Source organism: Colius striatus, chromosome 1, assembly GCF_028858725.1.
Source record: "Colius striatus isolate bColStr4 chromosome 1, bColStr4.1.hap1, whole genome shotgun sequence".
Lineage (NCBI taxonomy): Eukaryota > Metazoa > Chordata > Aves > Coliiformes > Coliidae > Colius > Colius striatus.
The window spans coordinates 69,017,693-69,044,015 of record NC_084759.1 but is presented as its reverse complement, the minus strand read 5'-3'; the positions used below and the strand labels follow the sequence as shown (position 1 = coordinate 69,044,015).

Here is a 26,323-nt window from a genome sequence, read left to right as displayed (position 1 = left end):
TGCCGTCCCGCGCCGGCGCGCATCGCCCCCGCCCGCCCGGGCCCGCGGCCGGCGGCGGCTCCCGCCCTGCGTGCCGGCTGCTCGGCGCGCCCGCAGCCAGGCCCCTGCCCCGCGCCCGCCCCGCTCCTCCTCCGGCGGCGGCCGCACAAGAGCCCTATTGTATTATTGACACTGCTGGGCTCCAGGCCCCGCCTCTTCCCCTTCCCTTCCCTCCCTGCCCGCGCCGTGCAGTGCCGGGCCTTCCTTCCAGATGCGCCGGAGGAGCCGGCTCCCGCCTCGGCGAGTGGCGAGATGGGGCCCGAGGGGCAGAGGCCAAGAAAGGAAGGCCATAGGCCCCGGCCTCTCGGGCAGACGGCAGACCGAGGAGAGCGGACCGCGCCTGGAACCGGCAGAAAGGCGGGAGGGGGCTCCCACCACTCTCAGGCGCTATTTCTCCCTTTAAGGTGCCCAGCGCCGATGGCAGCATCTGGCCCTCAGCCCAAAACCATCGACTATCAAGATCCAGTTTTGGGCTGGCAGGGCAGAGAGGCCACTTGCTTCACCACGTCCCACCTGCCTTCTAGCAGCTTTTGAGGGCACTGTGTGCCCATTCCCACCTGCTCCAGCGAGAACATTTTAAGCAAGTGGCACAACTTGTCAAAAGATGAGCACAAAGTCTACCTTTGGGCAGCTTTTAGCCAGCTATGGATGTTAATTGTTTGTGCAAGAGTTCCCCATCAAAACAACATTTGATGGAAAGCACAATAGGCAGCATCTGTTAGAATAAAGGAAACAACGGCAAAAATTCAAACCTCCTCCATTATTACCCCCACACATTTCCCATACTGCTATTACCAGGTATCACTTCCATCAAACACACTGCAAACCCCTTTTGTTTTCCTTACCAGAAGGACTGCTGCAAAGAGATTTATCTGGAAAACACTCTTCAGCTGCTGCAGCCCTGTTCTCCACGTGCAGTAGCTGAGGCATGGAAAGGCTACGGAAACTTGACAGAGAAGGAAATTGAACCTGAGGTCTCAAATCTGGGATGCTGTCCTTCTCTTTAGAGCAGGCACAGAGAAGAAACAACACTAACATAATGACAAGTGCAAAGGAAAAAGAATGAAGAGACGAGCAGCAAGCAGGGCAGGGATAACTTGGCATGCCTGGGCTGCACTTCTGCAGTGTTTCCAGAAAGCAGCTAAAAGATGAAGGGAAACAGATCCTAAGAAAGAAGGCAGTGGCTCGGTCCACTAGAAGGCTGTTCTATCTAGTTCAACAGCCTCCCACCTGCTCTACTAAGTCACAGTCCCCCCACATCAACTTCCTTCTGGCCCAAGTGGACATACACAGTAAGACACTTCTCTCAAGTACTCTGCAAGCCTCAAACTACTTTTTGCTCAGATTTCCTAAGCAGGATGTGGCATGTCTGTTTAGTAACCCTCAACAGATCACTTCTCCAAGTACTTGTCCAAAGTCAACTTTTGCTGAATCCATGTAGGCTTCTAACTGTAAATCACTGCCAGCGAGGACTTCCAGGGATCTACAACCTGCTGCAGAAGGAAAAAAAAAACCAACCAACCAACCAATACTTACTCTCTTCTGAATAGCTGGTTAATATTCCTGTGTATAATACAAAGTATAGCTTTCTATCAATGCAGCTAGACCACAACTAAACAGCGATGCTGACATGTATGACTTCCTTCACGCACCACCAATCACCTCATTTGCCTTCTGTTCATTAATATACACTTGCCAAGAAAACACTCTGAGCAGCTTCAGAAAACCACAGCATCAAGTCAAACACCAAGAACACTCTCCCCACCACAGCCACTCGTGGAATCCTCTGTATCAAACTGGGTGGTCTAGACAACAAGGCAGGCAAGACTGATTTTTAGACAAGAGACTTACGAGTGCTAAAACCAAGTCTATGCACTATAGAAAAATACCCGTTTTCTCGTCATAAAGAAATTTGAAGTCCGATAGAGTTAAAACTAAACAGAAATCTTTTTCAAGTACCAATGTCTTCATTTGGATTTCAAAACTGTTTCTATTTTTTTGTGCATCCATGAAACCTGCTTAGTAAAGTATCTGTCATCCTAATGGCCAATGAAGAATGAATATTCCCATCAATGAAGGAAACATTCCCACGAGAAGTTTCCTGCCCGATTACTTCATATTTGAATTACTTCATCAGGAGCAGATGCAGCACAACCAAGAAAGGTGTTACACAGCTATCTTATTTTCCCATGCCTGGAATCACACCACACACACACCTCCCCTGCATTGTCTGTCACATGTCAGGAGAAGACAACATCCAAACTTCTAGTTCTACAGTAAATCCATAGCTGTACATGATGGGCTCAGGGTCAAAAGATAGCCAAGCAGTTGCAGAAAGCCTGTGGGGCTACTAATTTCAATACATGCTTTTATGTGTAAATAATCTCTTTGTTATCTCATCCCCTGTAACTTCTAGCACACTGTTTGCTATTTGATAAGAATTTACACAGAATTGTGTTTACATTCGCTATGCATTTCTATAGGAACGCCAAGCAAGATGAATAAATAGGAAGCAGATTGTTCTTTTAAAAGACATATGCAACACAGTTTCCACATTTTCCCAAGAAAGGATGAACTACAGATGCTCTTATGCACCTAGAGAATATGAGGAATTTACAAAGCCAGATGTTAACATGTTGATAAAATAGAGCTCAAACATGAAGTCTTCCCAAGGGAAGAATGCTCTGGAAACACGAAGTGAGAGCTACAGTCAGGATAAAATTAAGTATACATGTATACCACACTCAAGTTGAACCAAGTCATTATTCAGCCGTACAAGGGCTGCCCATAGTATGTTAGGGTATTATGGAAATCACACTGAAGTAATGTTTAACATCTGAGAAGTAGGGTCGCACAGAGTTTAACGTGGACTGGAGCCACAAAAGCACCTCTAATTGAAATACCTGAAGTATTTCTGTGAATTTCAACAGGACAGTATTTTTTTTCTACAAAATCTGCTATCTCTGATCTGTTGTCAGAGAAGTCAAAGACAACAAACACACCATCGTGTCACAAAGGAGTAGTAGGGAAAACAAGAGCTGGAAAGGCCTGTGAGGTTAATTCATAACCCCTTACCTCCACACTTTTGCAGTATTCCCAGTCTGCACATAGAAGCCTCCATGGGTGGCAACTCTAGTCGACTCTGATAAAAGAAATACAGAGACACCAAAGTGTGGTGTAACACCTTCTTTTGAAATGTGTAGCTACTACATAAAACTCACTTCACTGGTGAATCAGATACCAGCGATGAAACCTTGATACTACATCCTCAAACCCAGAGCAAGCATTGGCAGCTACTGGTGAGAGACAGAAAAGCTTAGTTCCCTTATTCTTTCACAAGGAGTAAAATGATTTAATACAACAAAGCACAAACACCAACTTGCAAACAAGAGAGGGCAAATTATTGCTGTGGAGTGACTTACTTTCTACTGTGGAAAAAGAAATGCAAAGCAGAACCTCATCTGAGGATGGCTAGCTGCCTTTAAACCCTCCTGTGACTAAAACTGTTTCTGATACTCAACTTCAGAAACAGAAGCAAGGAGCACTCAGAGCTTGAAAAGATTGTCTCTGCCTCTAACACCAATCCAATCCTTTAACACCTGTTGGGGCAGCTATCAAAAGATGCCCTCAGGTCATAGCACAGCCCTTCCATTTAATCTCCAGAACCCTTAAAAAAAAAAAAAAAAAAAATAAGCCCCTGAAATGTTTTTTTTATGGAGGGATTTCAGGAATGGGGAGGAAGGTCTCTCCTCATAAAAAAGATGGGCACATTCAGTCAAAAAAAACCCTAAACTTCCGCAATCATGAAGCATTTACTTTCTTTAGAGCAAAAGGTGTCAGCTTCACTTCCCAGGAACTGACAAGTTCAAAGTTTTGTGCTTTAGAGAGATCTTCAATTTATCTTTCTCCTTCTAAGACAGTAACTGAATGGAGAGGACTGCCAGCAGCTTTCAAAAACCTGTCAGTATTGCGGCTCTGTACCTTAAACACGTGCAAGTAAGTACCTAACAAAAAAAAAAAAAGAATCAAAGACTACACCTTTTACTTGTATTAATGAGGAAACAAATCGTATCACTTACCTGAAAGAGCTGTAAAGTCAGCTGCCTCTGTGGTGCTGTACATGCCCTTTGGGGGAAATCTCCCCTGCAGCAATTAGGATCCATGTGAGTAGAGGGAAGTAAGGCTGCTGCTTCCTTCAGTGCTCAGAAATCACAAGTCAATGATGACTCCACCCTTCCCCACCTCCCCACCCCCCAATTTAGTTTCATTTTTTTAAAATTTATGAGACAAAATGTAATGGCTCTAACAGGAAAAAAACCTTTTCACATTTTCTTCACTATGACAAGGACAAAACGTACCTAAAAATGAAAGTGGACATTCTTATGTGACTCTGTGAACTGGGACTTCATCACCACAATACTCGTGATAAAATGAAGTTGTAAAAGCAGACAGATACATGCTACTGCCATCCAGACAAGAGTCCTTTGAGCTTCTAGTATTGCAGAGGTGTTTAGCCTTCCATTTAGCCACATCATTTGGGTAGAATCTGTAACAGCACATTGCTTTTAGCCTTTGCAGTTTGGGAATGTCAAATAAACACTCATTGAAACACTTTTCAAGCCTCCTAACCTCACTGTAATTTCCTATCTATTAACCTTACCTGATGCTTTTAAGGACAAACTTTCTATAGGGGTTTTAACAGAAGGATGGGAAGGAAATCCACACATACTTGGAAGATCTCATAGCACTGATAGCACTGGCAGCTTTAGAGCCCTGTGCAACTCGAAAGAGGATGACTTGTACTTGACCAATGCTGGTTGCATTGCTTAACACATTTTGGGAAGGTACTTGGATACTTTAGCCATGAAACTGTACATAGCTGGGTATTATCACTTGATGCATAAAAAGAAAAAATTATGAGCAGTTGCACATTTTTCATCGTGTACTCAGAAAACTACAGGGCTTTTTCAAAAGCTTCTCTCACTTCCCCTTCTTTTTCTTCTCTCTTGCTCAGAATGTGATGACTATATGTGCATCAGGAAGACTGCCTGACCACAAACATTACCAGCAACAGTCTTATGGCAACAAGACGTTCTGAAGAGCTGAAAGCCATAAAAAGCATTTTTCTATCAAACTGGACACCAAGATATTGATGTCTGGCCTATTAACACACCAGGACTCCCAACTAGCTGATGAAGCCTCCTGTACATCCTGCTTTTACCAGGTGAAGTTTTCCCATACACAGATGGTTGTGTTGAGAGAAAGAGCTCAGACCAGACAGCTTTTAAGAAAAACTTCCAGGCTAGCAGTACAGCAAGTTATCATTTTACAGAAATTGTTCTCAGCAAATTGCTGTAGCTCACACCATGAGCTCTGCAGTGTCCAAGGAATGGGGTGGACCACCACAAAGCTGCCTTTCAAAATAGCACTGCAACAAGAATGCAATACTACTGCACACAGCTTCATAAAGTACTACAGCCTATTTCCACCATCCCACTGAAATCTATGTGTGCTAGAGACAATGCTTACAATCAGTACTTATTCACAACATTTTAGTATTATTGTTGGACTAGAATTTAGATATTTTAGATCAGGTTTCAACATGCCTTCGAAGACTTGTTCCTACAGATCTCTAAAGACCTCTGTCACCCTTGTAGATTCAGAAGGCTTACTCATTAACTCAAAAAAAAAAAAGAAACCTGGTACAAAGGTCCAAAGGAGTCAACACGCAACTTGATAATAAAAATCTTAGAGTTTAGGAACTACTCAGGCAGGCAACCTGGAATGCTACTAGGTCTTAAAAGATGAATGTCACAGCAGCTTTTATTAAATCTTTAGGAGAAAAGCCTGAGGAATAAACGCTTTCTAGAAGATATTATCAGCAATGCTAATTTTAAAATGCACAGGAAGCTGAATGCTGTTTGAATAAAGCCTAGAGACTTAAAAGCCAGCATCTAAGAGAAGAAAGTAATCAGCTTCAGAGTTCTCGCACACACTTCAGTCGGTAAAACTCATTTTTGCCCACTACTCAGAATGACTGAAGGACATATTTTGTAATTTAAAAAAACTCAGGCTCCTTTTTGGAACTGAAAAAAAACCCCAAATTAGCTCAGTTATATATGTGCAGCCTGGTATGTGGACCATTTGTGAACTCTTGCATTTTATCCATGACTGTTAGGTATACAACAAAAGTGAGTGACTGCCTAGCAATTGGGGCACAGATACAAAGCTTCTGTCTGTTTAGTATCCCTTGATTGGTAAAAACTGTGAAAATATTTAAGAGTGGCTTTGCTATGACTTAGCTACTACGTAAAAAAAAAAGGCAACTCAGATACAAGTGGGGTACAAGCTTTTAAAAAAGTGTAAAACTGTACAATAATAAGTGTAAACCAAAAGCTTCAGTTCTTTCAAGTCTCACAACTCAATTCAGTATATTCAAAAGGAAAGTGTACTGATTCAATACTTCACGTCCTTAGCAAAAATTCATGCTTCATGAAAGTTACTCTAGGCCATTTCTAGTTGGAAGATTACCACTTCTGACCAGTTTAAAGTCGAGTTTGGAGATTTAATATATGTTTACCTGTTTTCAGGAGTTTTAAACCTTTTTTTTTTTCGGATACTGAATGGGATATACAAAGGAACTGGTTTTTGAGCTGAACAGTTCTACTACTATAACCACCACAACCTGTTTTTGCTGTGAGCAGGTTACGAGCATGGATCCAGTAGTCAGGGAAGTAAGCACAGTTAAAAATCAAAATAAAAGAGACACAACCACATACATACACAGATCAGGAGAAGTGCTTTAACAGTTTCCATCCAAAAATATCTGTACTTGTACCTCTACACTTAGATAATATGAATACCTTCTTCCTTTATTTTAATAGAAAAAAAAATGCAGTGTAAAATTAACCATACCCTCAGAGACTTTAGGAAAAAATCCCTGCTGTGAAAAGTCACCTTCTTTGAGGAGGATGGATTACTGCAGAGTTCATGAGTGTTTTCAATTAGCCGCATCCATTTGATGCCCCTGTTTAAACAACAGAATTCATTTTCTATTCTTTATATAATATACTTATGTTTTACATCATTTTAAAAAGTCTTCCAGAATCCAGAGTTTAGATTTCCAATGTTTATTATGAATCACATTCACAGTGCAATACAAATGACATAAAAAGCTTACACGGCAAACGTACAGACTACACGAAGCATGTACCATTCTGTAACACATACAATTCCTGACGCTTAGGCTATAAGTGTTCGCACTAACACTTCTCAGCAAGAAATTGAAGTCAAAAGAGAACAGATTGAGAAACTCCTTCATTATTTTGGTTTTTTTAATTAAAAGCTGTTCTATTGGTAAGCAGGCTATGAATGTGAAAAAGAAGCCAGGAACGCTCTTCCTAGCACATATAAATTTTTTTCCACTGTTTCCATCTTAGATTAATTTTCAATTAATCATCCTGTCCTCCAGAAAAAGGAGTCACGAAAAACCCAATTTAGCACTTGATTTCCAGAGCAGGTTGAGATACAAAAATAAATTATAAACATACATATAATCATGTATTAGCGTACAAGTTTGAAAATATGTGTAAAAGTTTAGAGACCAAGATGGTCCAATAAATGCACTGCTTAGATAAATTACACAATGACAGTTCTGAAGTACATTACACAATTTTAATGTACTGTCCATACCAGAAAGACACATTTACTGTACGTGTCTAGAATAATTACTGCAAATGTTCATTGACGAGTTGAACTAGTACATTGGAGACCAATAAAAGATACTTAGCTGTTTTCACAGCCTCTCCCTCACACGTGTGAAAAATAAAATCCAGGCTGGCTAAGTGCAAATAAGGGGTAATTTTCTACTACCAGTCAGAATCTGATGGCAGTTTGGTTTTATTTCACTTTATTGAATAAAAACATTACACAAAAGTGACATTTTTCTTACCTTCAGTACACAGATGGTTTGGTGACTTCAGGAGATATTCTCATTTAATCTATGAATAACAAAAGGTGCTAAGGATATATTCTTGATATATAGATTAAACTAAGGGCAAACATTTGCCTAATAGCAACAAAATGGCATCTCAGAACACCTCTTGGGCATGACAGAATTATGCATTTCAGGAAAACAGGTTCTTTTGTGTACTAATTCTAAAAAAAAAAAAAAAAAAAAAAAATCAGAAAGAGATGTGGTTTTAGCCACCTACTTTTGGAGCTCCAGAGCTGTGAAACTGATGAGTTGAGACTCATTTTCAGTTAACATGCACAAGATCTTCCCTTTTGACAGACGACCATAATAAGCAAATTATTGCATTAGCACCTCAACACAGCCTCAGTCCATGAAATGGATTGTAAAGGCTACATAAACTGGCAAGCCACAATTTTAATTAAGAAATCTGAGGTTGTGCATCTGCACTCACAATCTGTTCAAGTATTACAGAGGGCTTGTAAACCTGGACATAAGCTTTAAGTCCATGTAGAAAAATTAGAAAGGATGTAATGTAATATGCAAAAAGAAATAAAGCTTGTATTTCATATACATATAGATTTGCACTCTAATATGCATTATATAGCAATAAGCATCCTTCCTGATCATTATTCAAATGCATCTCCCAAAACACTAGTAGCACTTCTTCAGTCAGTTTTTAGAATTAACCCAAAATAAACCCTACAGGAGTATGTAGTACTGTACAGTCAAATTTGCAGTACTACTACTGGATGTAAAAGCCTTTTCTTGGGGTCTAGCAAGGAAGAGCTTTTTTTTAATGCCATTAGAGACTATCTCTGTCTCCTGATTGCCCTATGTCCCTTCTAGCAAACACCAATGGTGATAGAGGCTTGTTGTTCCAAGTCTAAGGGAACCTCGTGTATATCCCATATATGACGTGGAAATATCAGAGGCAGTTGTATTGCCAGAGACTCTGAATGAACCTTAGAGCATCTTCAGCAGAGTATTCCTGCTCAGAATTCACCTCAATCAGAATTCAGCAGAGGAGCCTGGCAAGTGCTCACTTACCAGAATGCTGGAATGACTCTCAGCAGAAATGCTGCTGCAAACTACTTTTTTCAAAGAAGATGCTGAAGCAGAATAAGCCAGAATAAGTCATGCACTGCTTCTGAAAGCATGCTATAAGGAGAATTCATTTCAGACTAGATTTTCAAGAAAAAGTTGATGACTACAGCTTCTTCTTTGGCCTCCAATGAAGACAAATTTGCACCTGTGAAAATTTTAAACACCAAGTTTGACATAAATGCACTTTCTAAACAATGCATCGGAGTTAAAGATAACAATCAATACTGCATCAAATTTGGATGAGCATTTCACTTTTCAAATATGTAGATGTTGACAAGAAATATTCAAGTGTCTTGAAATAGTTAAACTGTAAATAGTTAGTAGTAAACATCCATTGTTTCTGGAGTTTATATCCGAGCTTCAAACACAACGCACATGGGGAGCTATACCATCCTCTTCCATTCAGGTAACATGGTATTGAAGCCACCAATAGCCTTATGAAAGGGATAGATGACAAATACAAAACTAAATGTCGGAACTCAAGATACTACTGCAACATTCAAACTAAGTGACTTCAAAGTGCCAAGACAAACCATCCACGAACACCTTCATGTTAAACTTCACATTCCCATCTGCATGTCAGCAAAGTTGTAGAAATTGTCTACGTCTTGAGACGCTGATGCCTTGCTCTCTGATACAAAAACCTGTTTGATAAAACAAGGAAATAGTTATGCATGAGTTATGAAGAAGGTCAAGTAGTTTTTTTGCTCATTCAGAGCCAGTAATGGTTATTTTTATCTTTGCATTTCGTGAGAGGCAGAACGCTATTGGTTTTGACTCTGTGAGAAAATAGTCCTAGAAGTCTTGATGCACCCTTTGTTACCATCACCTGTTCCTAGCAGATGTGTTAGCTGCAGTAAACCCTAGCCTTCCACTGATGGGAATTAAAAGTTTTGGGCTTGATTATTCAAGGGTCACCACTTCAGCTAGTGTCCATTTAGATGTATTTTCTTAGAGAAGTCATACTCTGTCCAAAAGGAGTGTACACATAAAAAAGCCTTAGACTACCATTAAGGTTACCTTTAAGATAAAGGCAGAGTTTGTGATAAAGACACCTTTAAAAACTTAGTTGCTTCTTCAGCAAATGGTTTTTAAAAAAACAAACCAAAACAAACACCCCATACTTCATTTACATTTGCATTTTGCAAAACCAATCAAAGCATGTGAAGTTCCAAGCTCTAAGACAATCATCCTTGAAAGCTTTCAACAAATCAACTACAAATCCTTTAAGCAATGCCCACATAGTTCACTGTAACAGTGTTGTGGCTATTCCTCAGTGTCAATATGCAAGTGACAGCCTCAATCAAAAACTTAAACTGAGTTCTCAGTATCTTATGCTTTCTGTACATCAAGAAGTAATCACTGTCTCAGCACACCTGTGTTGGCAAAGGCAGCTGAGCTATTCTGAAGCGCACTAGCACCATAGGAATAAATTTTTCCAGATGACTATGCTCCTGCAGTAACCACTTTTCTGCATCAGCTCAGAATACCACATGAATGTAAATTATGACAGCTGCATGAACTGGTTTACTTAAACTGTGTTTTAAGATTAATATCCTGTTGTCCAGTAAATTTCTGATATATAAAAAAAAAATCATCACTAAGTACTCCTCTAGACTGTGGCTTGGATGCATGGTAGACTTCTGTTTGAAGGGACTTGAGAAGACCTACTTGTTATCTGGCACTTGTTTGGTGTGACAGCAATTGGTACCATGGTCACAACAGTTGAACATCTTCTTCAGCAACTTTCCCTACCAGGATACTCCAATTTACATTTTACAGAGTATTCTATGAATAAAAGATGAGATGGAGGAATAGCACTAGAAAGCATGCCAAAAATGTACAGGCGGTCACTCTTTAAAGTATGTCAGAGGTAAAGATTGCAGACATACCTAGTCCACACAAATGGGTAGACTGCTTAAGTGCTTAGTGTAGTGATCTCCTGGGAATGTGTTTTTTTTCTACCAAACATCTCAATCAGGTCTGGTGGCACTGAAGAATTCTTCTACCCTTATCAGAATATCTAGAGGAGTTTATCAGACCTCAGCAACAAACACCTGGTGAAATTAAGGTCATTAAAGGGTGATTTTAGCAATTTTTAACCGTGGATTTCAAATGCAAATATGGCCACCTCCTTAAAAGCAGATTAATCTCCTGCAAAGTCTTACAGGATACATGTCTTCCTAAGAATGTTTCTTAATCAAGGATACGTATAATTCTGAGTACTATAACAACTCCCAAATATTATAAGAGCAGCCAACAGTGAGGTGAAACCAATTTATAGAGCATTCCTGAACCTTCTGGTAGTAAGAAGTCTGAAGTTTGTAACTCCTTAAGTAGCTCCTAAATTACGTCCCAAGAAAGAAACTCATTTTCTAAAAATGTATACTCATGATATTAAATTATCTAGAGATCCAGACACAAACAGAGTGTTTCTCATAAGTTCTGGAGTTATATTTTATCTAAATAGATACACTTCTCAGGAAGCCCAAAGTTCTGTTATTGAATTCTTAATTCTGCACTGAATTAAGAAGTGAGGTAGGTTTTACTACGAAACCAAGCTACTTTAAATCCAGAGGCAGTAATTTTACATTTGGAGCTGAACCCTAAGACCTCCAAGAACAATGCTTACTTCACAGCATGAAGTCCACAGTGTGAGATGTCTCTGGATGCATCTCAGATCTGGGCATTCATAGCGTTATAACAGACACCAGCTATTTTAGTGAGGAAAATCTAAGATTTTATCTGTTGTAATAATTCGTATCACTTCAGTCTTTGACTAGAGAAAAAAGATCTAGAAGAACCACCAAACTACCTACTCAGAATCAGCTTTGTCCTGTATGAGAAAAAATTAAATACACCAACCTTACTAAAAAAAGTAGCCATTGTAAGCTCCTGCTTAAAGAGGCCAGTTTCCTGGTAACATTTTAAGTGATGATTTTTGGGTCACAAGAAGTATCAGTAACATCTAAACACTGCTCAGATTGCAGTTCTGGTATTCTCCAGACTTAGTCAAATTAAGGCTGGCTACACATCAGATTTTGCTGGTGCAATAGCAAACATCAGCTGTATTTGAGATGACTTATTAAAACCATATTCTAGAAACTGGGCAGTCTATATCCAAGTAGGTTCTTGGAAAGGAAGTGAAAGAGAGCAAGGAGTTGTATGGACAGTATGTCTGAAAGACATTCTATCCTTCTCTGAATGGCTGCTTGAAAGCAAAGTGTCTGTCACTTTCTCATTATCAGGAGTGTTCTAATGGTTTCCAGAAACTTTCTCAAAGCTGTTGTCATTCACAGAAATGGGGACAGCAAGCAAAGAGGAGATGTGCTATAAAGAAGCTACAGTAAAATGAGCTGACAAAAAAAAAAAAGAAAACAAGAACATAAAAATGCCTTTGAAGAAAAGCATTCTGCAACATCCTACACAGCAAAAGTAAACTCTGCAAAAAGTCAAATTCCTATCATATTACCTTTGTCAAGGTTTAATAGGCTAGGACATCACAAAGTAGACTTTAGTGTAAGACCTGGAACAGAGCTTTTCCAATTATATTTATATAACTTGTTTTTACTATTATGAGAGCTAACAGATTTAAGTGGAAATCTTCGTTTCTTCAATGGATATGAAGTTTTAGTACTCTCTTTCCTAGAGTCATTTTTCTTGTCTCCAATAAGCAATTTAAGTTTAGAGTACCAAAAAAAAACCAAAAAAGGATGTTAAGATTTTACTTCTCAGAAACCTAAAAAGATTGTGCAGTATGCCAACATTATAGCTTGACCATCAAGTACCCTAGACCTTCTGTAACATTTTCTACCAATAAAGCCATACACTAGCTTACCTTGGTCTCACTAAAAACATCATTTATAGTGCTTCGACATCCTTCCACAGCCCCATCTCCATTGAACTCCAAAGCAACCACTGGACCTAGAAGACAGTTTTATGTAGCACAATTATGACTTTTAGACTTGGCACTGAAACAGTGGATTTCTCAACGCATAGACAATTGTCAAGTTTGCAAGAAGCATTTTATGGTTTTTGCTCGAGCAGCTACAATGCAGGATAAAGAATTAAATACACTTAACCAGAGCTTCAAAGTACAGTGTTATCCGAGAAGAAAATATCTGCAATTCCATGCTCGTTTTTGCAGAGACTCTGGCAAGATTCCAGTTTTGCTTCTTGAAAGGCAGCAATGGCATGAAAACGCTAAGGAGCGCAGGGCACCATGGAAGTGAGTCAGACTATACTGCTCAAATAGTGAGCCATTTCACAGACATCTGGAGTAGGACTGAGTCATTCAGGCATTCTGCCTCAGTCCCAAGATAGCAAACAGCCTGATTTTTAGACTAGTTCTCACCCACTATTCGCAGATCCCCTTTCTCTGGTTTCATTCTGAACGCGTTACTTTTTCCCACATGGGTGCAAAATAGCCCTTAAACTAGACTGTCATCTGATAAGTACAATAACTTTTGTCCTATTCTTGCAATGAGCATCATAGACCTCTTATGTTACTGTGAAAAAACCTGCATGTTGCTACTAAATTTGGGAGCGTGTATTGAGCTTTAGCATGTAACAGATGGCAAGATGTCAGTTACTTCTGCAGGAAGAGACAAAACCAATTACAGTCAGATCAATAAAAAGGCTTTTGAAATACTCTGACAGTACACCAGTTATAAACAGGAATTTAACACTTGCCTGCTTTATACATATCTATACTGATTTGCTTAAATATGTATACAGAAACACTGAACATCTAGTGGGTTGAGCAGCAATGGCAGTAAGTTAGAAATAGTCTAAAAGCATGAGCTTCTTTTGATTTCCCAAGACTTGCATGTGCTGCTGCTCCTGAACTATGCAGCTGGACCACTGGGGGGGGCAGAGATACAAAATACATGTGGAACAGTTCATTTCTAATGCCTTCAAGAGTTTGGGCTTGATTTAAGGCCTCATTGAGGTTTCCAAAACTCATCTCATCTGGCTTTACATTGTGCTCTTGAAATACAAATTTATCCCTCATTCCTTCTCCTCCAGAACTCTTTAGTGACAGCTAGATTTCTCTATCAAGAAGCAAACAAAAACAACACAAACTCACCTTTTTCAAGCAGTGGAATGAATTCCGACGCACACTGCTGGAAAACTCTGTGAGCATCCTCTGTCTTCATTGAGAGTTCTTTAGTCTGTACCAGTTGAAAGCCTTTAACAGTCATCTGTTTACAGACAAAGAATTCATGTTAAAAATGCTTCTTCTTAAGGCAGACAGGTCAGGTCAAGTATCCAGGTTACACTGGAATAAATCCATTTTCCCCATACACATCAAGCAAAGAGATGAATTTTGCACTTTTTGAAGATCATTTGCTTATTTTACATTTCTGTTTATTTTCATTCCATTCATTCTTATTTTCTCATCTTCCCTGCTGCACCTAGAGGAGTAAATGTGAATGTTTTTGTTTTATATTATGGCCTGGTGTTGTGCTTTTCTCCCCACAATCCCTCACAAGCTGAAACTAATGGGAGTTAAAAGCATTCAGCATCTGGAGTCAAGCAGTTACCTCTCATTAGTTTGCAATAGTTCAGTCAGGCATTAGCTCAAAGCTCTCGTCTATCCACTGCTGAAGTTTTCAATTTCGGAAAAACAGTTACGAACTTGCGAACACATGCAGCTTCTTACTTCAAATCTATTACAAAGCTAAAAGCATGGGGAGAAGGAGCAACTGTATTCATACTTCCAAAGCATCCATTAACTTACAGAGCAGTAAGATTTCCACAGAATCTCACTAATTAAACCTTTAGTGTCTTCTTAACTCTAATTTCTAAAGATCTACTAACACAGGAGAACACATCTATTACCCTACGGCTATTCCTTCTTCAGAAAATAATAACCCATGAGCATCATTATCTCCCTTCACTCAAGTGGCTGTTTATAATTCAGTTCCATGAAAAAAAAACCCAAAACAACTGGGTGGTGGGGATGAGGGCATGGAAACACCCTACAGCTTTCTTCCCTTTCAGTTAAAAACCCAAGGAAAAGAGCTCCATTGGTTATTTTGTTGATCATACAATACTGGGATCAGCAGCTTTTGCAGATACCTCTCAGAAGCTGTAGCTCATGGTTACTGGCTCTGGTCTGTCATTCCTGGCACTCCAGGGTGCCAGCCACTCCCATATTTTAGCCCCAGGAAAGCTCAAACTTGCCAAGCTTCGGAGCCTCTGTCTCACAGGAAAAAAAAAGGAAGGCAGCACCAGCTATGTAAGTAATCAAAGACAGCTGACCAGCCACGATAAACACTCACTGCCTCTTCCAGAAAAAAATTCCGACACTGGGTGGCAGAGGGGATACAATTTAACACGTTACCTTTTTTTTTTTTAAAGTTTATATTAGTACTGGAAAAACTTACAGGACAGACTGTTTTGTTAGCTGTGACTTTTGGGGCAATAAGCTAACAATTGGCTAGATCCCTTTCACAAGCACTGCCAATCGGTTACGTTAGATTTGGCCAAGTTCATCAAATCAACTACACTTTTTTGAATATAGCTTCAGTGTGCATGATGGAAAAATACTCAGGAATTATTAGAGGATAGATGTGCCAGCCACAGGCTGTCAGATGGAAAAAACCTCATCAGATGAGCTCCAGCCTCTTATCTTGCTTTAAGGTTTTAAACAGTGCAGTTGATCAGCATGGTTGGGTTAAGCAAAATCTCTGTGCTCTGCTTCAGGGAGCACCAGAGGCTGTTCAGAGGAAAGTTCAATTAGAAATTTAAAAAGCTGAAAGCAGACAATGGTTGCTTACCTCATCAATTAACTTCCTAGCATTTGCAGTTGTGTAGTCACCAGCAAAAAACACAGCCAAACACGATTCATCACTGCATTTCTGTCTCCGCCCCCGAGTTACTGGTATTATGCTCTTTGTAGCATCAGTAGAAATTCTGACAGCTTTGAACTCCTCAGAGCTGGGCAGAGGAACATAATCTTGGACGACAGCATTCTCAGGCAAAAGGCTCCAATTATTTTCTCCTGACACAGGGGTAAAGTCATGGACATTGCTCCATGTGTTATTGAAGATACTCAATCCAGCATCTTTGAATTGTAAAGCAAGCTCAGGATAATAGTACTGGAAACATCCAAATTTCATACCTGTGGAGGACTCAATAATGGGCTGGGTGGCACAGCACAAGAACACCTCCAGCTTTCTGCAGTCCCTAGTGCGAAATTGTTGGCAGGCCACCACACATTTGCAGTCTTTGCAGTCACGGAAAAACACACTGCCTTTTACGGGTCCTAAAAAGATTTGGCAGTTCACACAGTCATCAATAGTGATTGTAGCAGAGTGGTCAAATATGTAGATACCACAGTTCTCACAGTCCTGAATGACAAATTGTTGCCCTGCCACTTTTCCAGGCAGTCGACCAACAGTTTCATCTTTAAGGCCGGAAAAAGTGTAATCTTTGGGGTCAACCTGAAGGAGAAAGAAAAAAAAAATGTGAAAGTCTTCACATACAGAGAATATTATAATGCTGAATGTCAATTGACTTTCATTAATTGAGGTAACAGTGAATTGTACAGGATAATCTGCCAGTAAATTCTTAGAAAAGTAATGAAAGATCAAAAGCAGCTCTTTTAGCTGAACTACTGGAATGCACAGTATTGAGGTACAAAACAAAATTGAAACTAGACTTCTGACATGCTCCAGGAAAAAATAAACAAATTCAGTTTATCCTCTGACAAAGAGGGCTTCTCTTTGGACTCTCAACTATTTCAACAAGGTTGACGGTCCTGAGTATTATTGTAATAACTGTAGCAAATAAATTGGTTAACATACTTAAAGGTTCATAAAGCTACAGATACACACTACTTCCTTTTCAAGTAGCTTTCTTAGTCACATGTTACCACAGCTCAATGTGTTGCAAGGAAATCTTGCTGCTTTCAAGCACTATCTCCTTTATCATGTTTGTAGCCTACAAAGAGCTCACTTATCTGTGCCACAGCATTATCTTGTGCTAAAAATTACATTCTTTTGTGCTAACAACAGCTACATGATTATTTTAGGTACAATCAACAAGTAAAGGCAAAACTGGCACTAGTGATGCAGGTTGCAGCTCACTCTTCTTCCACACACCAGCATACCCCTACTAGGGAGGGACACTTGACAGAGGTTGTGGCTTTCCATGGAACTCTCTGTTTGAGAGCTACAATGCAAGAGACATACAGCACCCAGAACGGTATGTAATATATGTGATGGCATGATTAATACAGTCCATGCTGTCGTAACACTGAAGGAATCTGAGCCATTCATTTCTAGATATACATTAAGCCTCAAGACAGCTACAATTCCCAGATTAAATTCTACTCTGCCCTCTTGTGCAAGCTTATTAAAATAGCACTTGAAAGTATATAAGTACTTGAACTAGTCTAATACAAAACTACTTCACAAACCTGCTGTTTGATTATCAGCCCTAGGGCCCTAAGGTTTGCTGCACTGTAATCAGTGTTAACGCATTACAACAGTTTATGTATAGCCCAATTTGTAAATCCTCCTCCCTAGCATTATAAACAGTCACATGAGATTTCAAGACCAGAAAAAGGCATAAACCAGGATAGGCTAGTGGCAGATATTCACACAACCAGCTCAGCCTAGGTAGTTTTTGTCCAGAACAGCTGACCAAAGTCAAAAGTCTCTACTGACCCTTATATTGTTTCTCAAGGGGTACAATTTATCTGACCTCCAGGCAGGAAAGGAAGTTGTCAGCTGATGAAATCTTCCAAATAAAATGCAAGTTGGCTCCCTAGAAAAGTCCCTTCAACCTTATTTAATACGACTAGCACACATCCAGGAAAGTTGGTTGGAAGAGTTACAAATAAATTTGGGAGGCTCAAATGCTAAGGGATACAGCATGGAGACTCAGCTGCATAGTACAATTACAACTCGAACCCTCTAAGGTCTTAAGTTTCACATAACGTTACATATTTGATCTATACACAAGCTATTTATACTGATATTCCCTCATATTTGTGAATATAAGCATCAAAATTACTTTTAGATACATTCTTCCCAGATATGTCCTACAGCATTTATATGTATATGTGTGTATACATATGCCTCCCCCCCATCCCTCCCACCCCTGTTGGGTGTTTCTTGATAATTTTTTTAATAACCTTTAGAGACATGCCTACTGCCTTAAAAACAGGGTATAGAGGAACAGTTACTTCTCATAAGAAGGAGAAGTTCAAAGTTTCTGTAACTTGTAGCTTTTTTTGAAAGTCGATGCCTAAGTACATCCTTCTAAATTGCTCTGCTCTAAAAAGCCTCTGAGGCAGCACTAGCTTGTCCTATATGGCCACCTCTACAGAGGCGTGTGAAACTTCAACTTCACCTTGCAATTCTATTTAGGAGGTCTAGGTTCAAAACACTGGTTAGCTAACCCACTGCTTATAGATAGTTTCAAATTAGAGTGCTCAAGGAGTAGTAGTTGAGTTTAATGATTGAAAAAGTCAGCTTATTACCCAATTTTCAGGAGCTCAATTTTATTTCCCAGATGTGAATCAAGAGCTCTGGCCTGACACAACTCTTCCTTCTCAGTTTATTCGCCATGCTAGGGAGTTTGCCAATTTCCTTTAATTTTGCTTTGCTGTTTTTCTTGTAAAGTTCAAGAGTACTTATTGACTAACTGCCATATAGACTGGAGGGACTGAATGAAATAGATTTAACGTGTTCTTGCCCTGCCAGCTTATTGCCAGAGCAGGTAACCCAAGAGACAGTAGCAGATCGGAATGTTTCACTTCCCGTGGCTAAAAGAAACACACCAGAGGAAGGAGTGTGAAGGCAGAACTATAATTTTGAGGATGCATTCAAAGCTGTTAATATGCTCATCATGGAGTTTCATGCTCACCATCTCTGAAGTCTGCAGTTATGAGCTAATATTATAACCACTGCATCCACCTCCTACCCCTGATGGTCAGCACTAACTGCTTCTTGAACTCTCTCTCAGCACCATAGCAAAAAAAGCAGACTAGGAAAACTGAAAGTAATAAGAGAAGGTAACATCTGCAGCCTCCTAACAACCATAACTGGGCTCAGGTAGATTTCTTCCCATTGTTCTGGTGCAACTTGTGCTGTATTGACTTAAGCAGGTCAGAAAAAAACTTCAGTAATTCACCAATTCTTTGCACTTTGATAAAGCCTCAAAGAACTGTCCAAAACTACCCTTTTCACCCAGTCAGATAGTTTATTCTCCATTCCTTAATACATTTTAAAAGTATCTTTTTTTTCTTTCCAGGCTAGTCTAAATCCAAATGATTACAGTATTTATAAAGGCAACTTTTAATGCTTTCAGATGAATTGAGAGAGTTTTTGGAGTAGATAAGAGTCATGCATTAACAGATACAAGCACAGCTCAAGAGTTTAAACCTTCCAACTGCAGCACTGCATGTAGGTTCAGGAATTACTCCATAACCAGATATGATGACAAAACAAGTAATCCCTGATTACACAATATTCTTACCACTCAACCAAGGTACACGTCTCAACTTTGGTTATCAGCACTGACATCGCTGATGTCTGTGCTGCGGGACAATTTGAAAGGAGCAGGGATTTTGAAGGACAAAGAAAGGAAAGAATTGAAGACAGGCAAAAGTTTGTCATGGTTGCTTTGAATTCTAGTAAGTTCTGCTGCAACAAGTGCAAGGTGTATTAAGCAGCTTTCCTTCCTGCAGACACTTGTCTTGCAAGAAGGTCAGAAGCCAGACGTGAAGGCTGCAGATGACGCACATCTGTTCAGTCACTATTATCCAGTTTTACTGGCACCAACACTAGACAGCTCCCATTTGGAAGAAGACTTAGAAGTACTAGAGTCTCAGAGTTTTTAGTGGTAACTGTGCCTATAATCATCAAGGATTCCAACAGCTTCTGGAACTCTTTCTGGTAATGAGTTCATGTCTTAAGACTTTTTCACTGAGTCCATCAGGAAAAGAGTTCTAGTCAGCAATGATATGCCACCACAAATATGAGAAGGTACTGCTGTTCTTAATGGATTACAGTTCTCCCTTAGTTACCTGGGTCTAGCCCACTTGGCAAATAATAATTTGTAAAGTCTTTCTAAATCACTTATCCTAAGTCTTATATTTTAAACATCATTCTCAAAAAAATCATTCATCTCTATAAATCACAACAGATGGTGGTTCAGCTACAGACTTATATATACAGTTGATGACATGTAAGAGTTGGCTGCTGACCCACTGACATCAAAAGCTTCAGCTATAAGGTAGGCACACAGACTTAAGAAGCTTTCTGTGCTATTTTTGTCAGTAGGGGAATTAACAGAAAGGAATTAAGCAAGAAAAGTGCATTCCCAGGCGTAGTCACTTCTGCATATTCATACTTGCATGGGTTTAGTGCCCTGAAGTACTACTGAGTTGCAACATCCTCTCTATGGAGATTGTTTATTGAAGTTACTCACCTCTGGCAGATCTCTAGATTCTTAGGCAACAAGGAAAAGTGGAAAATGGGTACAGGTTCCAGTCATTAGCATACAGTTTTTCATCTGTTCTTCTATTCTTTGTAGTCTGCACCCCTCTGCCAGAGTATCCATAATAGAGAAGTATGAGAAAGGCCATTTTAAACTGAGCAGCAAACAATTGCCAAACACTGCAGATAGAAGAGGAAGAGGGAAGGAAGCTACTACACTCCTATATCTGATTCAGCTGGAAATATTGTTTAATGCAAACCTGCTGTGTCTCAGTTGATAGCCTACGTTGAGAAATACAGCAATAGTTATTCTGGTGCATCAGGAAGTGTGAAAGAGAGATGCACTGGATTTGAGGACAAGATATTTTGGGTTTTAGTTAGGGAAAAAAAAAAGTTAACTTAATTATATTCCAAAATAGAATATAAAGTGAATACCTAAATGACATCTAGATAGTTCAAGATGCCCACCAGCTCAGACAGTTCTAGCAGAATCCTCAAATGTTAAGTAACTCACAAAAGACTATGAGTTCTGTAGAAATTTAAGGAAAAAATCTGTGAAGGAAAGTTGTCTAAGTTTTAATTGCACTGCAATTATAATCTAATCCTACTTCTTTGGACATGATACAACAACAGAAACAAAGATGCAGATTTTTATGTTTCTTCTGCAGAGAAGGTCACGGTATGTGGGTATATGGGTCACCACGAGACAAAACCCCAGTTTCTGTCTACATGTACTGTCTACATTCAGTTACTGCTGTAGCTATTACTCTAGTCATGCATGTAAACAATGTTAGTCACACACAGCTTAGTAAGGTAGGAAGCAAAAAGGGAGACCTGGAGCAGACATACAATCTTCCATTCCATGTGGAAACATAGCTGAAAAAGGCTGAGAAGGGCTTAGCACCACCAAGATCCTCTCCCATACATGGCCAAAAGGGGACTCTCATGACAGCCCAGTGATACCAACACATAACAAGTCCCCACGATGCAATGCTGTAGCAACAGACTCTGTAATAAACTGTGCTCTACTTACTCTCCCAGATTAAGAATCCCAGAGCAGTAAGAAACTGAATCCTTTCCCCTTCTGTTTTAAGGGATAAGCCAATCCTTTGATTCTTCTACTGTACCATAAATAATCTTCACATCTCCAAACCCAAGTGTCAGTAAGCATTTAAGAGATCCCGGCAGACCCATGATGTAGTCTAAATTTGGTTAACTTTTGTATACCTTAAAACCAAACTTCTGTCCTCACTTTAACAAGGTCATGTAGAAATCTGGAAAGGCTCCTCAAATTCATATACTTCCATCAATTTCAATTCAACTATTGGCATCTTATAATATTTTAGTTTTTGTGTTTTCTACCACACAATCCCTTTTCAGAACTATTATACAGAAGTTACTTGATCACTAGGATATAGGACATTGTCATATTGTTCTTTGGCTAGGTCTATGCTAGCAGACAGTACCAATACTAATAATCTTTTACCACCAGAACATAGTTAAAATAGATTACGTAAGCAATGCTGTCCTTCAGAAGTGGAAGAAGCAGTTTCAATAGAGGAAGTCCTCAGGTTCTGAGCTTCTAACAGCACAGCTGAAAACTAGCAGTCACCTTACATCCCTAATCAAACATACATGCACACGACTATACCTACGTTTCTCTCCCTACAGCATGAGTGTCAGCATGGCATTAGTTTACAGAAAGACAGCTAGAGTGTCTGAGCAGCAGAACGTACCCAACTGTAAGACTGTATCAAGGACAGCTTACAAGAACTGCAGGCAATTGCCAAACCTGCTTGCAGAACTGCACAATGTAACCAGGACTGAATCATCCAGTAGGAGTCTAAGCTTCCAAACAGCCTCCCTTACCCAACTGAAACAGTGTCAATCATTATTAAAAGTAACAGGAAACGAACATCTGAAAACCACTAGCACACATTTTGATGGAGCTGAGGTTTTCAGGGTTCAGAATAGAACATATTTCACTTGATGAACAAAGAGAAGTCTTGATGCCATCAGTTTTCCAACTGAACTCGATCTAACTTTGTGTACAAACAAACTGTGAAAGGAACAAGTTTATATGAGGCATAAGCATTAAAAAAAACCAGACAACTAGATAATGTATCAGAGACAACATTTAAAGCTACTATATTAACATCACTTAATACAAATTGGGATCAACAAGTTTAGTGCACTAGGGTAAAGGAATACTGAGCACTAGGACCAGATGTCTCAGTACCACATTCACCCCAAAGCATAAAAGTCCAATGAAAGACTGGGCTGCAAAGTGCAAGAGAAATGAGCTTAAACATGAAATAACCATTCTTGAGCTGTACAGTACAAAATTAAGCTGCTCATTTGATGGGTTCCACAATTCCATAGCACTTCCCAAACTGGCTGATTCTTCTGGTTTTTAAGAGTCTTCTGCAGAAAAGGAGGAAGTTGTACAAGAAATACATTGCACATTTTCCCCTCTGCTCCACTGAGATAGACTGTTGGTGCTGCAATAGCCTTGTCTGTTAGCTTGAACCTACTTCCAGCATGTTAACAGCCATCTCCTTAGCAACAAGACTGACAATTCTTTGAATTGAGTGTTTTTATGTCCCGACTTTCTTCCTTTTTTTGTTTTAGGAGCTAGCCCCTATAAGCAGACTGAGTTAAAAGTCTAATGTCAGTTGTGGCTCAGTTGATGATTTTCCTCTAAAAACTAAATAATGTGATTTCAAATACTCAGTAATTAATTTCTGCACAGAGCTAAGATTTGTTCTGCAACTCCAAAATATGGTTGTGGTACAGCCTTCACCCCATGAGAATAGTCTCCATGAAAATAACAAGCTGCCATCCTAATCTTCTTTCTGCAGCACTGCACTGTGAATGTCCACTAGCAAGTCAAAGCAACAAACCCAACTATCATTATCCTCAAGGAATTGATTCCTCTGGGCCACAAGCACACTTTCTAGCTCATCTCTATCTAAGCTTGTCTTAATCTACTTGGAAGACCTAAAGGACACCCTAGAGCATGTAGCCAAGCTCAAAAAATGAACAAGCTAAGCATTCAAATAAATTCAAAAGATTTCTTTTCTATATTTGTAAAATATGGCCTAAAGGTTTGGGGATTTAGTTTGTTTAAACCACATCAATTAAGTTTATGGCCTGCTCCTTCCCCCACTCAAAGGCAGCTGGAGAGAAGATCTAGCAGGGTTATGATGTCATGGCATATTTAGGAAGTGAAACTTTAAATGAGGGTGGAGAGAAATATGTTTAATCCAGCACTTGAACGCTTTGCTGCCTGAGATTTCATGATTGCCTTCAACGGTCCAGAAAAAGCACTGGGAAGGAATTGTCTTCATCTGTCACTTCAGGGACTGGAAGGCTAGTTCTAGTTCTTTTAGCTTTAAAAAACAAAACAAAAAAGCCAAGGCTCTCAAAAAGCAAAACCTAAACAAAACAAACAAACAAATCCATCAAGACAAACAGCCAAGCGGGAAGAATAAATATTACTGACAATCAGGACCCAGGAGACACGTTTTATGGCTCCACTGAAACACCAGGCACAGACAGCTCTCCTGCGACCCGCTAATGGCCATTGCGCCGGTTTGCTCCGGTGAAACACGCACGCACGCACCCACGGGACTCCAAGCTCGATGAGAAGTCCCGAAGGCAGATGGACACAAATCCGCCGCCCACGGTACCGTCGCAGCCCCAGCGGAGGGCCGCCGCCCGCCCGCCCGCCCGAACGCGAGCTGCCCGCAGTGTGCTATCCCATCGCAGGGCACCGGCAGGCATCGCCGGCCACAGCCCGACCGGGGACCGACGCTCGCCCGGGCGGCGGCTACAGGTGCCAGTGAGCCGTCCCCTCCGCTTGAACAATTTGAGACTGCCTGCTAGAATCCTTTGGCAACACCCGAACCGTAACAGCGGGACCGGCAGAGGCGAGCACCCTGCCGCGGGGCTCCCCCCTACACACCCCCATTCCCACGGCGAGCGGCCGCCGCCTGGCGCAGGGGCCCTCGCCACAGCTACAGCCCCGCAAACCGCGGGTGGCTGAGGAGAGCGAGGCGCTGCCTGCCAAGAGGGCCGATACCCAGCCCCAGCTCCAGCCTCAGCCCGCCCCGGGAGCGACTGCCCGCGACCGGGGGGAGCAACGGTCGGGACGCTACCTTAGCTCGTTGGTCCCAGCTGTACTGCGGCGCCTTCTCCTCGCCGTCCGCCGCCTGCTGCTGCTGGTCACCCTGGGCCGGCTTCCTGCGGCGGGAGAAGAGGCAGCCCATGGCGCCGACACCACCGCCGCCGCCGCCCGGCCGGCCTGAGGGGAGAGGCTGGGCTGGGAGCGCGCGCCAGCGCAGCACCGTGCTGCCCCGCCCGTTTCCGGTTTCCCCCCGTTACCCGTAGCGACCGCGGTACTCCCTCTCCCCCCTCCCCTCGCCTCCCGTTCGTCCCGCCCCAGCCGGCGTCGGGCGGCCGCGGCAGGCGGGGCTATATCTGACGGCGGGAGAGGCCTGGCTGAAGGCGGGAGAGGGTTGAAGGCGCCGCGGGGAAGTGAGAACATGTGTTCTTTCAGGTGCTTATCCCGGTGAGGGCGTCCCCACATCCGTCCCTCAGGAGCGGGCCCCGGGCTGCGTCACCGCCGGCTCGGAGGACGCGGTAACTGCCCCTGAACCAGCCACCCTAACGGGGTGAAAGGGCTGCCGGGAGGCCACGTCCCGCCTGAAGCTCTTTGTGTACGAGTTCAGCTGTAGAAGTGGGAAACAAACTGTCAGGTGCGGCGTGTAAGTACAAACCGCTCCCGAGAGGACTACACCTGAAGACCCAGCTTCCTTGGCTTCTTGCAAGTGTTTTGGAGCACCAGGAGCAAGAGAGCCCAGTGTCCTACTGTGTTTGGCCTGCCTTTGCAAATAGTCAGGCTTTCTGTGTGGGTTGTTGTTTGGGTTTCCTTTTTCCTCCCCAGATTAAAAAAATATATAAAATCACAGTTTTTTCTCAGACTAGCCAACCATTCAAAGACATTTTCCTCAAGATTTTGCAGAATTGATTCCTGGGGATAGAGGAGAAAGACTACAGAATTGTCTCTGAGGGTTCGTTACTCAGCAGTGGGTTGACCTAAGTACCTAAAGGATGAATGTCAGGAGGATATGGTGACACTTTTTTCTATAGTTTCTAGTGAAAGGATAAGGGGTAATGGACATAAGATGGAACACAAAAAGTTCCCCTTAAACAAGGAAAAACTTAACTGCAAGGGTGAGGGAGCCCTGGCACAGGTTGCCCAAGAAGGGTGTGGAGTCTTTTTCTCAAGAGATTTCCAAACCCACCTGGACATGTTCCTGAGTGACCTGATTGAGGTGAACCTGCTTTATCGGGGGAGTTGGACTGGATTATCTCTAGAGGTCCCTTCCAACACCTACTGTTCTGTGATCTTGTGTTTCTGTGACCTTTCCAGCTGACAGCTATTCCATCACTGTCCCTCCTCAACAGGATGGGGAGGAAAGCTGGAAAAGCCAGTGGGTGGAGACAAAAACAGGGAGATCACATAACCATCTACTGTCACAGGCTAAACACACTCAATTTGGGAAAAAATAATTTCTATTTTTGCCAATTAAAAATAGAACTAAACAGTGAGAAACAAAGACAACATCTTCCTCCCCTCCCACCCCACTTTCCCTGCATCAACTTCCCTCCTCCATTTCCAACTCCTCTACTTCCCTATCACCCCACACAAGCAGTGCAGAGGAGTTGGGGTGGCAGTCAGTCC

The 26,323-nt window shown here is 41.2% G+C and overlaps 1 protein-coding gene across 2 annotated transcripts; it reads right to left on the bottom strand.

The window, feature by feature from the left end:
* Nucleotides 1–7,167: 7,167 nt before the first annotated feature.
* RP2 (RP2 activator of ARL3 GTPase) lies at nt 7,168–24,917 on the bottom strand. 2 transcript variants are annotated; one of them, XR_009818031.1, is made up of 6 exons: nt 24,735–24,917; nt 15,904–16,569; nt 14,208–14,322; nt 12,957–13,042; nt 9,062–9,762; nt 7,168–8,196 (listed from the first exon to the last, which is right to left on the bottom strand). XR_009818031.1 is itself a non-coding variant. In XM_061988510.1 (5 exons), exons 1-5 carry the CDS (start codon nt 24,843–24,845, stop codon nt 9,679–9,681), a joined length of 1,062 nt encoding a protein of 353 aa, XP_061844494.1. In that variant the 5' UTR covers nt 24,846–24,917; the 3' UTR covers nt 7,168–9,678. The 2 variants fall into 2 exon arrangements, 1 of the variants encoding a protein (XP_061844494.1); XM_061988510.1 differs by having other exon boundaries at nt 7,168–9,762.
* Between the last annotated feature and the right edge of the window lie 1,406 nt (nt 24,918–26,323).